The sequence below is a fragment of the Pituophis catenifer genome, unplaced genomic scaffold (genome assembly GCF_029215685.1).
Source record: "Pituophis catenifer annectens isolate HBS135680 unplaced genomic scaffold, rPitCat1.0.hap2 SCAF_10, whole genome shotgun sequence".
Lineage (NCBI taxonomy): Eukaryota > Metazoa > Chordata > Lepidosauria > Squamata > Colubridae > Pituophis > Pituophis catenifer.
Window position 1 is genome coordinate 22,834,616 of NW_027256890.1, and position 16,828 is coordinate 22,851,443.

The following is a 16,828-nucleotide window of genomic DNA, read 5'->3' on the forward strand; positions in this document are numbered from 1 at the left end:
TGGGTGTTTTATAAGTTACAGCTGGGTGGGGCGAAATACATCTAGTCCTCGCCTTATGACCACAGTTGAGCCCAAAAAAATTACGTTGCTAAGTGAAGATGTTTAAGTGAATTTTGGCCCGTTTTATGACCTTTCTTGCCTCGGTTGTTAAGTGAATCCTGGCAGTTGTTAAGTGAGTCACATGGTTGCGAAGTGAATCCGGCTTCCCCCATTGACTTGGCTTGTCAGAAGGTCGCAAAAGGGGATCCTGTGTCTGCAATCGTCATAAATACGAGTCAGTGGCCAAGCGTCTGAATTTTGATCCCGTGACCGGGGTGGGGGGACACACACACACACACACACCACAATGGTCGTAAATGAGAAGAACATTAATAAGTCGCTATTTTCAGTCCCCCGTTGTAATTTTGGTCACTAAACAAACGGTCGTAAATCGAGGACTACCTGTACTTCATTTTTTTTTTAAAAAAAATGCCATCCCTCAGCAGCGTTGGGAATTTTGCTCCCTGAACTCACAAATCCTCTTTTAATCTTGGCTTTTCCTCCTCTCAGGCCGAGTCGCTCAGCAGCCCCACCCTGGTGAACTCCAGCCATTGCCTGCTACAATGGTGCCAGGAAGTGACGGCCGGCCATCGGGGGGTCCGTGTGACCAATTTCACCACGTCCTGGCGCAACGGTCTGGCTTTCTGTGCCATTCTGCACCACTTCCATCCGGAACAGATGTGAGTTGTGGCGAGAAAACCAACTTTTTATCAAACCGAGATGCTGATCTGCAATCACTATTAGATTTCAGGTAGTCCTCGGCGTATGGCTACAATTAAGCCCCAGATTTCTGTGGCTAAGCGAGGTATTCGTTCAGTGAGTTTTGCCCTGTTTTACAACCTTTCTTGCCTTGGTTGTTAAGTGAATCACTGCTGTTGATAAATTAGAAACCCGGTTGTTAAGTGAATCACTTCAGTTGATAAGTTAGAAACCTGATTATTAAGTGCATCACTTCAGCTGATAAGTTAGAAACTTGTTTGTTAAGTGAATCATTTCAGTTGATAAGTTAGAAACTTGGTTGTTAAGTGAATCACTGCTGTTGATAAGTTAGAAACCTGGCTGTTAAGTGAATCACTTCAGATGATAACTTAGAAACCTGATTGTTAAGTGAATCACTTCAGCTGATAAATTAGAAACCCGGTTGTTAAGTGAATCACTTCCATTGATAAGTTAGAAACTTTGTTGTTAAGTGAATCACTTCCATTGATAAGTTAGAAACCCAGTTGTTAAGTGAATCACTTCAGTTGGTAAGTTAGAAACCTGGTTGTTAAGCGAATCACTTCCGTTGATAAGTTAGAAACCTGGTTGTTAAGCGAATCCGGTTCCCCATCATCTTTGCTGGTCAGAAGGTCGCAAAAGTGGATCACGTGACCATGGGACACTACAGCCGTCATAAATATGAATCAGAGGCCAAGGGTCTGAATTCTGATCACATGACCGTGGGGGATGCAGCAACGGTCGTAAGTGTGAAAAATTTACAACTTACTAAGTTTACTAAACTTACTAAGTCGCTTTTTACAGTGCCGATGTAACTTTGAACAGTCACTAAACAAACTGTTATAAGTCGGGACTTCCTGTATTTTCCTCTTCTAGCTCCCTCTAGCCAATAGAAATGAATTATTTGAGGATATTTACAACAATATTCACATTTTTCCCCTCTTTCCTTTTCTCTTCAGCAACTACGAAGCTCTGGATCCCCTCGACATCAAAGAGAACAATAAACTGGTGAGTCGGCTTTCGAACTCGTTACACCACCTTGTCAGGCGGTTGCGAAAGACACTGGTTCCTCCCTGAGTTTTTCCAGTGGCCAAAAATCACTCCCCTTTCCCAGAATTGTTCTCGGAAAGGGAAACTCTAGATGAGAAACGAAGAAGTGAGCAATCTAGATTTTTGGGGAAAATGGGCAATTTCTCCCTCTTTGTCAGCCTCAGTCCTTCCACCTGTAAAATGGGCAAAATTTCAAGATGACCTCGCAGACAGAAGAATCTTAGCAGTTGCTAAGGAAGAGCAGATAACATTAAATAACATTGACATGAATAGGAATAGGAGTAGGAGTAGGAGTAGGAGTAGGATAGGATAGGATAGGATAGGATAGGATAGGATAGGATAGGATAGGATAGGATAGGATAGGATAGGATAGGATAGGATAGGATAGGATAGGACGACAGGACAGGACAGGACAGGACAAGACAATACTAGAGTAGGAGTAGGAATAGGAATAGGAATAGGAGTAGAGTAGAGTAGAGTAGAATAGAATAGAATTAGAATAGAATAGGACAGGACAGGACAGGACAGGACAGGACTAGAGTAGGAATAGGAGTAGAGTAGAGTAGAGTAGAATAGAATAGAATAGAATAGAATAGAATAGAATAGAATAGAATAGAATTAGAATTAGAATTAGAATTAGAATTAGAATTAGAATTAGAATTAGAATTAGAATTAGAATAGGACAGGACAGGACAGGACAGGACAGGACAGGACAGGACAGGACAGGACAGGACAGGACTAGAGTAGGAATAGGAATAGGAATAGGAATAGGAATAGGAATAGGAATAGGAATAACCATACACCACTTCAGACAAATGGTTATCTCATTCATTAAGAGTCTCTTGGCAGTGAGAGGGGTGCCATATTAATTTAATCAAAAAATAAATAAAATGAAATAATATATAATACAGGTAATCCTCATCTTGCAGCAGTTCATTTAGTGACAGTTCAAAGTTACAACCAGTAGCGACCATTTTTCACACTTACAACCCCCTGGTCACGTCATCAAAATTCAGAGGCTTGGCAGCTGACTCATATTTATGACGGTGGCAGTGACCCGGGGTCACATGATGATTCCCCTTTTTGCAACCCTCTGACTGGCAAAGTCAACGGGGGAAGCCAGATTCACTTAACAACGGTCGCTAAGTAACTTAACGACGGCAGCGATTCGCTGAACAACCAAGTGGCAAGAAAGGTCTTAAAATGGGGCAGGATTCACAAATGTCTCACTTAGCGATGGAAATGTCGGGCTCAATTGCGGTCGTAAGTCGAGGACTAGCTGTATTTTCCTGTTGGGAAAGAGGCTGTTGGTTCTGAACGTCTTTTTTTTTTTTTTCTCCTTCTCTTTTCAGGCCTTCGACGGCTTTGCCACGCTGGGCATCTCCCGGCTAATGGACCCGGCGGATATGGTCTTTTTGACGGTGCCCGATCGGTTGATCGTGATGACGTACCTTTGCCAGATCCGGGCATTTTTTACTGGACAGGAACTCAACGTGGTACAGTTTGCCAGCCACAGTAGCGAGACTACTTACAAAGTGGGCAAATTCGACACAGATTCCTCGGGATCCGTCGATCCGGCTGTGTTTTACTCCCAACATCTGCAAAGTAACGCGGAGAAGCCAGGGAAGATTCTAGCAGCCAAGGGGGATTCTGGGAAAGCAGCAAACTTGGAGGAAAAGCAGAAAGGAGAAGCGGAATCTGCTGTCCCGGAGGATTCTGGGAGGCCTGAAGGGGCAAACGAGGCAAAGGATTCTGGGAATGAAGCCGTTGCGGAGACCGTCCCCCGCAAGGAGACCGAGGGGCAGCCGGGCGCGAAGCCAAACGGCTCAGGAGCGATCGGCAGCGTCACCTCCGTAGGGCCAGAAGTCAAAAATGGGGTGGCCCCTGAAGAAAATAAAACAATATTTCTTGGTCCTGTGGATTATAAATCCCACGAGAACGTGGCAGACGAGATCACCCCAAATTCACAGCGTCTTCTCGCGGAAATCTCCAAACCCGACAGGTTGATCAACGGTGCCCCTTCACCTTTCGAACGGGAGGATTCTGGGGGCGAAACCCCAAGGCATGATGGGAAAGGACTGGCCAACGGCTCCTCGGGTGTCTCCAACCAGGACCCGGGGGAATCTGGGAAATGCGAGTCGGACACGGAGAAGATCGGTAAGGACGAGAAGGTGGTTGCACCTCCCCGGCTCAAACGGCTCACCTCCCGGGGCAGCGTGGAGCGTCCCGTCCAGCACGCCCCCTCGGCGGGCACCGCAGGCCCCATAGCGCCGCCCCGGTCCCACTCCATCAAATCCGCCTTTGCTCATATGCGCGACGCAGACCTGGTGAAGAAGCGACGGTCACGGTTGAAGAGTGAGTCCCTCTCGGTGGATGAGACGGAAGGGGGTGGACAGGCGGAGGAATCCAGCCCGCGACGGATGGCGGTGAGTGATGCCCGGAGGGCGGTTTGGGAGAAAAGTTGAGTTGAGCTCACTGAGTTAATGCATTGTTGATTTTTTTGTTTGTTCAAGTACTCCTCGACTTACGACCACAATCGAGCCCAAACTTTTCATTGCTAAGTAAGACAGTTGTTAAATGAGTATTGCCCCGTTTTACGACCTTCCTCGCCAGAGTTGTTAAGTGAGTCACTGCCGTTGTGAGGTTAGTACAGGCGGTCCTTGACGTACGGCCACACAATTGAGCCCAAAATTTACGTCGCTAAGTGAGAAATTTGTCCATTTGCCCCACGAGACGTCCCTTTCTTGCCACGGTTGTTAAGTGAATCACTGCAGCTCTTAAATTAGTAACCTAGTTGCTAAGTGAATCTGGTTGGCCTCTTGGCTTTGCTTGTCAGAAGGTCGCAAAAGGGGATCCCGTGACCGTCATAAATATGAGTCAGTCGCCAAGCACGTGAACGTGGCAATGCTGCAACGGTCGTAAGTGTGAATAACGGTCCAAAAGTCCCTTTTTTCCCCAGTGCCATTGTAACATTGAACAGTCACTAAACGAAGGGTTGTAAGTGGAGGACTACCTCTGTGGTTTGCTGGGATCGAATGCTCTCTGGGTTGAGAATCAGTGCCTTCTAATTCTTCTTTATCCAGGACGATGTTTGCAACGAGGGGACGAAGGTCCGACAAACGAAACAACCAGGTGAGTTGGGGATGCCGGGTGTCTACAAGGGGTTGGAAATAAATATTGTTAAGGGCAAATAGCCTCAGGAAAAGGGGTTTGTGTTGTGAGATTCACAAGGGACACACCAGTAGCAGGATATACTATTAAAAAATTGTCAACTCTTAATTTTGGTTTCCTCCTTTTGTAGCTTCTCCCGCCGTTCCTTCCCCGGAGCAACCTCTGGACTCCGAATTGAAAAACAGCAACCACGAAGAGGAAATTCCAGTAAGTGGCTTAGGACAGAGGTCAGCAACCTGTGGCTCTGGAGCCGCATGTGGCTCTTTCACCCCTCTGCTGCGGCTCCCTGTCACTCAAAATATGCATCACAACCGCCAATGTGTGACACATGCCAGTACACGATTTATTGAGCTTTTCAACCCCCGGTAGGCCAACCATGGATAAATCCAAGAAAAGAAAAGTTTCGGAAGAAAACAGAACATTTAATTCGATTACATATGCTAGTTTTGTAGTCAGGCACAGGAAGGGTTTTGTGGCTCCCGGTGTTTTCTTTTCTGTGGGAAACAGATCCAAATAGCTCTTTGAGTGTTTAAGGTTGCAGACCCCTGGTTTAGGATGAGGGGAGAGTAGATGATTTCTTTTGGAGAGAGTAAGCCTTTGGCCTAGGGGTGAAAGCACGAGGCTAGAAAATGGGGGATGTGAGTTCTAGTGCCGCCTTAGGCAGGGTAGACGGCTGGGCGACTTTGGGCCAATCACCAGGAGACGATGAGTTCTTGTCCCGTCTTAGGCATGAAAACTGGCTGGATGACTTTAGGTCAATCACCAAGAGACAGTGAGTTCTAGTTCCCCTTTAGGCATGAAAGCCAGCTGAGTGACTTTGGGCCAATCACCAGGAGACAGTGAGTTCTAGTTCCCCTTTAGGCATGAAAGCTGGCTGGGTGGCTTTGGGCCAATCACCAGGAGAGGGTGAGTTCTAGTTCTGCTTTAGACATCAAAGCCAGCTGGGTGACTTTGGGACACCCACCTGGAGATTGGGAGTTCTAGTTCCGCTTTAGGCATGAAAGACGGCTGGGTGCCTTTGGGCCAATCAGCAGATGATGGTGAGTTCAAGTCCTGCCTCAGACCATAAAAGCCAGTGAGGTAACTCTAGACCAATCACCAGGAGGCTGTGAGTTCTAGTCCCATGAAAACCAGCTGGGTGACCAGGAGACAGTGAGTTCTAGTTCCGCTTTAGGCATGAAAGACGGCTGGGTGATTTTGGGCCAATCAGCAGATAATGGTGAGTTCAAGTCCTGCCTCAGACCATAAAAACAGTGGGGTACCTAGTCTTGGCCAATCACCAGGAGGCTGTGAGTTCTAGTTCTGCCTTAGCCATGAAAACCAGCTGGGTCCAGACTTTGCGTCAGTCCCTCTCTCTGACTCAGCCCAGCCTACCTCATAGGGCTGTTGTTGTTGTTACGGGGAAAACAAGAGGAATAAAATACGTTGGGTACATTCTCCATCTTGGGTTGTTCGTAAAAAATTATAAAGGTGACATATAAATAAACAATAAAAAAAAAAACACTTCTGCAAGATCTAAACATGGAGCCATAAGGTTGAGCTGCAAAAAAAATGAAAAAAAATAAAAATCCAGCTGTAAAATTAACTCCAGGAAGTTTGGTCAGGAAGGAAGTTGGCAGGCCAGCCCTTTTGTAAAACAGGAATTGTAAAACAAAGTGAATACAAACCTAACATCTGAGCTGCTTTGTTTTTGCTTTCTCATATCCAAAGTTCCTTTTTTTTTTTTTTTTGCTATTAATTTGCAAGGCATCATATCTGATCACGTTCGATTAAAATTTAAAGATTTAAGATGTAGATGAATTTAATTTAAATTTTAAAAATGTAGCATGGCACTGAATTTACTTTCCGTTTAAAAAAAAATTAAAATGAAACTGAATTGAAGTTTAAAAATCTAGCATTAAAACAAATTTAATTTCAAATGTAACATTGAAATGATTTTCGTGAACGACCTCAGTGATTTGCTTAAGTATCTTGGCCAGGGGTGAAATCCAGCAGGTTCTGACAGGTTCTGGAGAACTGGTAGCGGAAATTTTGAGCAGTTCGGAGAACCGGCAAATACCACCTCTGGCTGGCCACAGATTGGGGTGGGAATGGAGATTTTGCAGTATACTTCCCCCCGGAGTGGGGTGGGAATGGAGATTTTGCAGTATCCTTCCCCTGCCGTGCCCACCAAGCCACACCCACCAAGCCACGCCCACAGAACCTGTAGTAAAAAAATTTGGATTTCACCACTGATCTTGGCCAAAAAAGTTGAGCGTGTGTGACTACCACACTTTATAGTAAAACAAACTTGCTTAGCAACTGAAATTCTGGTCCCAAATGCCATCGTAAGACTTCCTGTGTACTTAGAGATCATTTAGTCCAACCCTCTGTGGTGCCCAGGCTGCAGTCACACAAATTCAAAATTTCAAAATTTCTTTTCTGGGTTTTACACAACATGTTCAAACACCAAATGAGAACTCTCCCTCCAGGCCAGGTATTTTTGTAAAAGGTATTTGCAGGAATGGCAGCTTGGAAGCTCAAAATCCCTTCAGGTTCTTGAGAAATTCAGTTTTTTTTCAAACCCGGAAAGTTTCTAGCCCTCGTGAGGTCTTGAGAACACGAGCTCCTGGCGACGGGCATCTCATGATGCCCTCTCAAATCATGTGGGAATTGAGCAATTGTTGTTGACTTTCCTTCCTCTCTTTGTAGTCTCTGGGCTGAAGTGGAAAGAAGAACAAGGTTCTGTTTGTTGTGATCATGGGTTCAAATTTGGAGAGAATGAGCATTTTTCCCCGTTCTGGGCAGAAGCTGAGATGCCCAGGAAGACTGTCTGTTTTAACAGGACAGGAAACAATTTCATTTCACAACCGAATTGCAAGAACTCTGCGTGACCCCAGCCCATGAAAAGTCAGTCCCAATTCCCATGGATAATTTCTCCAGATTAGATATATATATACAGTTTATATATATATAAAGTGTTGGTTAGGATTTTAGCCAGAGTTTCAAAAGACCTTACAAAGTGTTTTGTTGGGATTTTGGAGGATTTTAAGATGGGATTTTAGCCAGGATTTTAAGTATTTCAACTAACAGACTTTTAATGATGCGGGAAAACACCCGAGATTTTAACGTTTTACACACACGTGTGTGTGTGTGTGTATATATATATATATATATGGAAAAAAAGAAAGAATTCTGTTTGTCACATCGCCAAAACGAGGCAATGCAAATGACGGATGTTTTTCTTTCTTTTTTAAAAAAGAAAAAGTCTTTTAGGCATTACCCTGAGGACTAGAATCTTCATTTTAAATAAAATATTTAAAATATAAGCAAAAAAAAAGAAAGAATTCTGCTTGGCACATTGACAAAATGAGGCAATGCAAATGACAGATTTTTTTCTTTCTTTTTTAAAAAAAGTCTTTTAGTCATTACCCTGAGGACTAGAATCCTCATTTTAAATAAAATGTTTAAAATATAAAGAAAAAAAGAAAGAATCTGCTTGTCACATTGGCAAAACGAGGCAATGCAAATGACAGATGTTTTTCTTTCTTTTTTTTAACAAAAAAGTCATTACCCTGAGGACTAGAATCTTCATTTTAAATAACATATTTAAAACATAAGCAAAAAAAAGAAAGAATTCTGCTTGTCACATCGGCAAAACGAGGCAATGCAAATGACAGATGTTTTTCTTTCTTTTTTTTAACAAAAAAGTCATTACCCTGAGGACTAGAATCTTCATTTTAAATAACATATTTAAAACATAAGCAAAAAAAAAGAAAGAATTCTGCTTGTCACATCGGCAAAATGAGGCAATGCAAATAACAGATGTTTTTCTTTCTTTTTTCTTACAAAAAAGTTTTTTAGTCATTACCCTGAGGACTAGAATCTTCATTTTTAAAATAAGGAGCCACATGCGAAGTTAGCCTTTCTTCTGCCCCATATTTAAAAGGAAGATTTTTTTTTCCCCCAGAATGAAAGGGTTTTTTTGTGTGAAAAAAAGTTGGCCCAATACAGTTTCCCAAGGACCTCAAACTTCAGATGCTTTAGTGAACCTGGGTACAGAATTAAACCGGTTTTCTGGATTCGCACAACATTTTCTATGGGCATTTTTGAAACAGCCTGTGTGTGAGGCTGCTTTGAAGCAGGGGTGAAATGCTACCGGTTTGCACCAGTTTTGGGCAAACCGGTAGCAGTAGCGGCGCGAAGCTCCGTCCACCCACCTACCCGGACATCATTACTTCCTGGTTTTAATCAGGAAGTAACCTGTTTTTGACCCTCTGCATACGCGCAGAAGGCTTTGTGCGTGCACAGAGGGTCCAAAATCGCATCTGACACGCTCGAGCGCGCTTCCGAACCGGTAGGGAAGGTAAGTAGATTTCACCCCTGCTTTGAAGTGTTTTTGTAGAAAAGAAATCACTTGGGAATTGGATGGACCTAAACGGCCTTCCACTTAGCCCATCCAGTGGTTGTAAGTCGAGGACTACCTTCTGTGCCTTCCGTTGTTTGATTGTAGAAATTTCAAGACACCAGCCAGTACGTGGTCGCCGAACTGCGGGCGCTGGAGAACGAACAGAAGCAGATTGATGGACGGGCAGCGGTGGTGGAGAAGGAACTGCGGGCTCTGATGCAAACAGGTAGGGCAAAAGCAGCAGCAGCTGGCAAATTTTGCCAGGTGTGCCACTGGCTGTTGTGGCCTGTTGGCTACTTGCCCCTCCAGCAGCCGAATCAGAGGAGGAGGAGGAGGAGGAGGCGTGGGAGTTGGGATCAACATCAAGCAGTGGTGAAATCTGAACCGGTTTACTACCAGTTCACTGGCTGCAAATTCGCAGTGCCTGCCACGCACCAAATGCGAGGTGCGCGCGGGCATGCGTGCATAATGCATGCCAAAAGGAGGCATGGGGTAAGTAAAACAACGCGCGGGTGGGGTGTGATCAGCTGTGGCGTGCGATCGTCAGAGCCTTTTTTTTAATCTTTTAAAAGCATTTTTTTTACAACCTATTCGCCCGAACAGGTTTCGGTACTAGAACCGGTAGTAAAAAAATGCCTAAAAAGTTTTTTTTTTTAAAAAAAAAAAAGTTCCGACGATCAGCCGGCACTCCTAATAAAGGAATCATTGCTTCACCTACAGAGAGTTTCTCATTTTTGGGGAGCTGGGTCAGAACACTGGCTGATCATTGGGTGCCATCCCAAAACATTAGGAGCACCAATTTGGACACCGCCATCGGCATTGACAAATTCACTGTCGGTCAATTGCCAAAGGCCGCTTGATTCGGAACAGCTTACACCAGGGATCTCCCCCCGAAAAAAAGTGGGGAGCAGAGAAAACTATGGAGGTAGTCCTCGGTTTACGACCACAATTGAGCTCCGAATTTATGTTGCTAAGGGAGACATTTGTCAAGTGAGTTTTTGCCCCGTTTTACGACTTCTCTCGCCACGTTCATTGAGCGAATCCCTGCCGTTCTTAAATGAGTAACATAGTTGTTAAGTGAATCTGGCTTCCTCATGGATGTTGCTGGTGAGAAGGTCACAAAAGGGGGAACATGTGACTCTGGGACGCGGCGACCATCCTAAATGTGAGGCAGTTGTCAAGTATCCAAATGTAAATCACCTGACCCATGTGGGGGCTGCAACGGTCGTAAGTGTGAAAAATGGTCGTAAGTCGCTTTTTTCAGGGCCGTTGCAACTTTGAACGGTCACTGAACGAACTGTTGTAAGTCGAGGACTACCTATAATTTGTGGGAGTGAAACTGTGGGAGCTAGTCGGCTTCATAATGTCAGAAAATGAGAATACAAATCTATTTCTGGGGTCATTTTGGGATTCTTCTGCCATCTACTGTCTGATTGTGGGACTGCACAAAGATCGACCTTTGGGCATCCAATTTTAAAATATTCTCAACTTTGGGGAAAATAATTGGGACATTTTAGCAATCCAGGATGGTCACTTCTTTATAATTCTAAATTTAAGGAATTATAAAGTATAATCGCAGGGGGATAATTGCAGTATTAGCTGATTTGAAAAAAAATGAGCAGGAATTTTATATGTTCCTGTTGGTTTGGCCATCCAGAACAGTTCCAGTTTCTCTTCTCACCCCCCCCAGGAAAATTAATTGCCCACTCAGGGTTAGGAAGCCCCCTCTGCCCACTTCACATACAGAATATCCCTAACTTCCATGCACACGTCCACCAACGTGAAAAAAGGCATAAAGTTTTCATCCATGTGAAAAAGGAATACAGATAGTCCTAGACCCGTGATGGCCAACCTATGGCATGCGTGCCACAGGTGGCATGCGGAGCCATATCTGTGGGCACACAAGCGTTGCCCTAGCTCAGCTCCAGCGTGCACAGACGTGCTGGCCAGCTGATTTTCAGCCTTCCAGGCCCACCGGAAGTCAGGAAACGGGCTGCTTCCGGCCTCCAGGGGGATGGGAAAGGCCGTTTTCTCCCGCCCCAAGCTCCTAGGAAGCCTCTGGAGCCTGGGGAGGGTGAAAAATGCGCCTTCCAGTCCAACCGGAAGTTGGGAAACGGACCATTTCCGGCGTCCGGAAGGCCTCCGGGGAGGTGGGAAGGCTGTTTTTGCCCTCCCCAGGCTCTTAGAAAAACAGGCCTACCGGGCCATCGCGTGCCAAAAGCGGGGGAAGCGCAGGGGGTCGCATGCGCATGCCCGGGGGTTTGGGGCACATTGAATTATGGGAGTGGTCACGCACATGTGACCCCCACCCTGCTCTCCTCGCTTTTGGCACGCGACGGCAAAAAGGTTAGCGATCACCGTCCTAGACCAGTGGTCCCCAACCCCCGGTCCACGGACCGGTGCCGGGCCGTGGAGTACCTGGCACCGGGCCGCGCAGCGGCCGGGGGACATGAACGCTGCAGCGCAAAGGCTCCTGGGCCGTGCGCAAAAGCTCCTGGGCCGTGTGCAAAGGCTCCAGGGAAGAGAGCCCCGCGCAGGTACGCACGTGTGGCCCAAAGCCCCCACCCCTGCGCGCGCTCAGCGGGCCACGGTAAAATTATCAAAGGCTGATTGGTCCGCGGCGATAAAAAGGTTGGGGACCACTGTCCTAGACCATTCGCTTAGTGATCGTTCAGAGTCACAAAGGCACTGAAAAAAACGTGACTTAGGATAGTTTTTCACACTGTACGACCGATCACAATTTGGATACTTGGCAAGTGGCTCATATCTGGTGGTGATGCTGAGAGGTTCAGGCAGACTGATGGGGTCAGGCACTAGAAGCCAACGGGCACCCATCAGTCTTTTCTTATCTTCCCTTTTAGGTGCAGACAAATTGAAGGAGGAAGAACTGATCCAGGAATGGTTCACCCTGGTCAATAAGAAGAACGCCCTGATCCGGAGACAGGATCAACTACAGCTGTTGTGAGTAGGAGAAAGAACAAGTACGGTACAATTACACATATAAAGGCAGTCCTTGGGAGTGGTGCAGTGGCCTAGAGGTGGAGCTCTCGCCTCACAATCCGGAGGCTGTGAGTTCAATCCTAGGTAGAGGCAGATCTTTCTCTCTCTGGGCACCATGAGAATATAGCTGCTGAACAAAACTCTGCACTGGCGACAGGAAAGGCATCTGGCCAGTAAATGCTCAGCTCCATTCAGTTGCTTAGACTCCACCCGGCAAGGGATTATGGGGTCATTAAAAGAAGATGATACAGGTAGTCCTTGACTTACAACAGTTGATTTAGTGACTGTTCATAGTTATAACGGTCCTGAAAAAAGTGACTTATGACCATTTTTCACACTTAACAACCGTCGTGGCATCCCGATGGTCACCTGATCCAAAATTCAAATGCTTGACAATTGACTCATATTTATGACAGTTGCCGCACCCCGGGGTCACGCGATTCCCCTTTTGAGACCTCCTCCCAAGCAGAATCAATGGGGAAACCCGATTCGCTTAACAACCGTGGGACTAATTTAACAGCCACTGTGATTCACTTAACAACCGTGGCGAGAAAAGTAACCACGAGGCAAAACTCGCTTAACGGATGTTTCACGTAGCCCACGGAAATTTTGGGGTCAATTGTTATCGTAAGTCAAGGACAACCTATAGTTCCCGACCTACGACCATAATCAGGGCTGCAATTTCTGCCGTAATTTAGTCCATTCGTAAAATAAGCATCACGTGACTGGATCCGATTTGAGAGCATTTTTTACTATGGCCATCAAGTGAATCATACAGTCATTAAATGAATTACACAATCGTTCAGTGTATCACAACGTTGTCGAGTGAATCCGGATATCCCCAGTTAACTTTACAAATCACGATTACAATAATTGACTACAAGATTCTTATCAGTGCCGGTCAGTGGACAAGCACCCAAATTGCAGTCCAGAGACCACGGGGATGATGCAGTGGTCATAAGTGCAAGGACCAGTTGTAAGTCACTTTTCCCAAGGCCCTCATAACTGAAAATAAACTTTGAGCTGTTATTAAAGGAATGATCGTAAGTCAAGGAACTAAATCTACTTGCTACTAAGTGTTCTAACCTAGGCTTCCTTAGAGAGTATACAGCACAATCTTAGTCACAGCAAACCTCTTTAATTCATACAACTGAATTATTGTCATTCCCAGTCCGACAGGCTTCTCAAACAGTCTTGCAAGGGAGTGTTTACAAACACCCACCTTATCTCCCTTGGAATGCTACCAGAGAACTAATTGGCACACGCAGGGCAAGGCCAAATTTAGCACAGAGTCAAACAGAACTTTACAAAGCTTGAATTGACCAGATGAACTAATTGCTTCCTGCAAAAGCTCACATTCCCTTCGCTCCTCTTTTATGTCTTATGGGAGGGGCCAATCACCTCCAAGCCTTACTTCCAAGTCGACCCTGTTTTCTTAATTATTCCTTTCTCCTGGCAGCTCTGTGCATGCGCACACTGGGAACAGGCTCCTGCTGTTCTTCTGCCTTGCTGATGTCAGACTCCGGAGACTCCGGAGGCAGCAAAGAATTACCAAACGGCCTTGGCCCGCTCTCTGCCTCTGATGCAGAGCCCTCGTCCGAGCTTTCCCCAGCCCCCGGGACTGGCCCAAGTTCCTCCCCAACCTCCTCACTGTCTGACTCTGCCGCCAGTTCCGCTGGCCGCCGGCGGGCAACAACACTAAGATTAAAACCAAAGACATTGCATTTCTGTTTCCCTCCTGTGGTTTGGGAGTGGATCTTTAAATGGGACCTCCCCCTTTTTTCCCCAATCCCCGAAGCGTCCCCCACGTGTATTGCACCCCGATTTCTGTGACCCTCCTGGAATTGGGCCTGAGTGTTACTGGCTTGTATTTTTCCAGAATTGAAGAACAAGACTTGGAACGACGGTTTGAACTCCTGAGCCGTGAACTTCGCGCCATGATGGCCATCGAAGGTGAGGGCTGGAATCTCAGCCAGATGGTGACACACACACACACACACACACACACACACACACACACACACACACACAGCCTCCGAGTGAAAAAGGGGCACTTGGGCTCATTGTAGCTACCTGAAACAAAAAGCACAAGGAGCTTGGAATTGTGATGTAGGCTTCCTGAGTCATTAAAACACACGGGTAGTCCCAAAAACCTCTTTTATTGCAACAACTGTGAATTACGTTCATTCACAGCTGAGTCCCAATTAGTTGCAAAAAGTCCTTCGAGATAATCACCAACCTTTATCTCCCTCAACACTCTGCCAAAGACCTAATTGGCAAAGCCAAACGGAGTCCAGAATCAAACAGAGATGCCGATTGGGAACAGAATTAACAACGTTGCTTTCCTGCAAAGGGCCCACGTGTACCTTTGCTCCTCTTTTAAGCCTTATGGGAGGGGCCAATCATCTCCAGGCCTTACTCCCGAGTCGTCCCTTTTGTTTTAGCTGTTCTTGCCTTCTGGCAGCTCTGCGCATGCGCGCACTAGGAACAGGCTCCTCCTGTTCCTACTGCCTCTCTGATGTCCGACTCTGTAGGCTCCGGAGTCCGCGCATCACTCCCAGATGGCGCTGGCCCCATCTCCGCCTCCGATGCAGAGCCCTCATCCGAGCCTTCCTCAAACTCCAGGACTGGCCCATGTTCCCCCCCAGCTCCCCAGCAGCTCTGCAGGCTGCTGGCGGACCACAACAGGAATTCGGGTCTCCAGAGGACCTACCTTATAGGGGTGTTGTAGTAATTCAGATCAAAAAGGTGGAGGGTGGGGATTAAAAACAGAGGTCTCATCTGCCAGCGGCTGACCCTATTCTCCTTTTATTTGATTCATGAGGACAGTGATTTATGACAGGGCCTTTTTGATGGTGGCCCTCACATTGCTTAAAATCAATTTATCCTTGATTTACGGCCACAATTAAGCTCAAAATTTTCATTGATAAGTGAGACAGTTAAATGAGTTTTGTCCAGTGGTGAAATCACTGGAAGCCTTTTCTAAGGTAAGTAGAACAGCGAGGGATGTGGGAGGGAACAGCTGTGCTGTGCGATTTAGATTCGCTAGCTTTTTTTTTTACTACCTGTTCTGCCCCAGCTCCTGATCCCCAAGGATTGTGACACACACCAACGGTCCTTATCAAAGTTATAACATACCAAGAATAAACAAAAGTCCGGCAAAGGTTGGCAACCAGCCCAGAAAACAAGATACGATAAGACACTCACTCTCCAAAATGCTCTGTAATAAGTACACATTGTTTCCAGCAAGAAATTACTAACTCTGTGCGACTTAAATAGGCTAAGGGAGTGGCCAATTATCCTCAAGCCTTACTGTCGAGGAGACCTCCTCCTTCTGAGTAGCCACTCCTGCCTTTTGGCAGCCCTGCGTGCCCGAGCATTGAGGAGAGGCTCCTCCACTTCGCTCTCTCCACTTGAAGGAGCCTCTGGAGGTTCTGAAGGCCCTGGCTGAGTCTCTGCCTCTGGCACCACATCCTCTTCAGCCTCCTCGCTGTCCGATGCGAGCACCGGCTGCGCAGGCTGCTGGCGCGACCCCACACCAGCCTCCTCGTCATCGGGATCAGCCACGATCCGCGCAGGCCGCTGGATAGCCTGACCTGGTAGCTTTTATCACTACCAGTTCTACCAGGGTTGGACTAGAAGATCTCCGAGATCTCTTCCAGCTCTATTCTGAATTTTAAAAAATGGAGTCACTCGGCTGTTTGTTATATTTGCTTTTCTCCCCGACTCAGTGGGGAAAGGCAGCCGGAAAAATCTATTTAATAAACCACTTGATTGAAAGCCTGTTTTTTTCTGCTCTTCAGACTTGCTCAAAACAGAAACCCAGCGGCAACGGGAGCAGCTCCTTCTGGAAGAACTGGTCTCACTGGTGAATCAGCGCGATGAATTAGTCAGAGATCTAGATATCAAAGAGCGTATGTAAGTTGGCATCTTTCTTTTTTGCTTTTGTCTTTCTTCCTACGCTCTTTCTTTCCTTATTTCTTTCTCTGTTTCCTTCTTTCTATGCCCTTCCTTCCTTCTTTCTCTCTCTTGCCTTTCTCTATTCTTCCTTCCTCTCCTTTTCTTTTTTCTTTCCTTCTCTCCTTTCTTTCTCCTTTCTTCCTTTTTTTCTTTCCTTATCTCTTTTCTTTCCTCTTCCTTACTTCTTTCCTCCCTCTTCCCTTCTTTCTTTTCTTCCTTTCTTTTTCTTTTTTCTTTTTTCTTTCCTTCTTCTTTCTCTTCTTTTTCTTTCTCCTTCCTTTCTTTTTCTTTTTTCTTCCTTCCTTTTTCTTTTCTTTTTCTTCCCTCTTTCTTTTTTCTTTCTCTTTTTTCTTTCTCCTTCCTTCCTTCCTTTCTCTTCCTTTCTTTTCTTTTATTTTCTTTTCTCTTTCCCACAGTCCAAATATTCTAGCCACAAGGATACAACTAATGTGTGTAGGGTATTCCTTTTTAACCCCTCAAAGTTCTGTCATTGGCCTCCCAAAA

The 16,828-nt window shown here is 45.9% G+C and overlaps 1 protein-coding gene across 1 annotated transcript in view; it reads left to right on the forward strand.

Annotated features, from left to right (window-relative positions):
- Positions 1 to 16,828, forward strand: part of EHBP1L1 (EH domain binding protein 1 like 1) — a 47,008-nt gene that overhangs the window by 25,665 nt on the left and 4,515 nt on the right. The window contains 9 exon segments of the mRNA XM_070951597.1: positions 550 to 719; positions 1,716 to 1,764; positions 3,159 to 4,232; positions 4,890 to 4,938; positions 5,108 to 5,184; positions 9,470 to 9,590; positions 12,226 to 12,325; positions 14,244 to 14,317; positions 16,168 to 16,282. Of these exon segments, the coding sequence (XP_070807698.1) occupies positions 550 to 719; positions 1,716 to 1,764; positions 3,159 to 4,232; positions 4,890 to 4,938; positions 5,108 to 5,184; positions 9,470 to 9,590; positions 12,226 to 12,325; positions 14,244 to 14,317; positions 16,168 to 16,282 (1,829 nt within the window).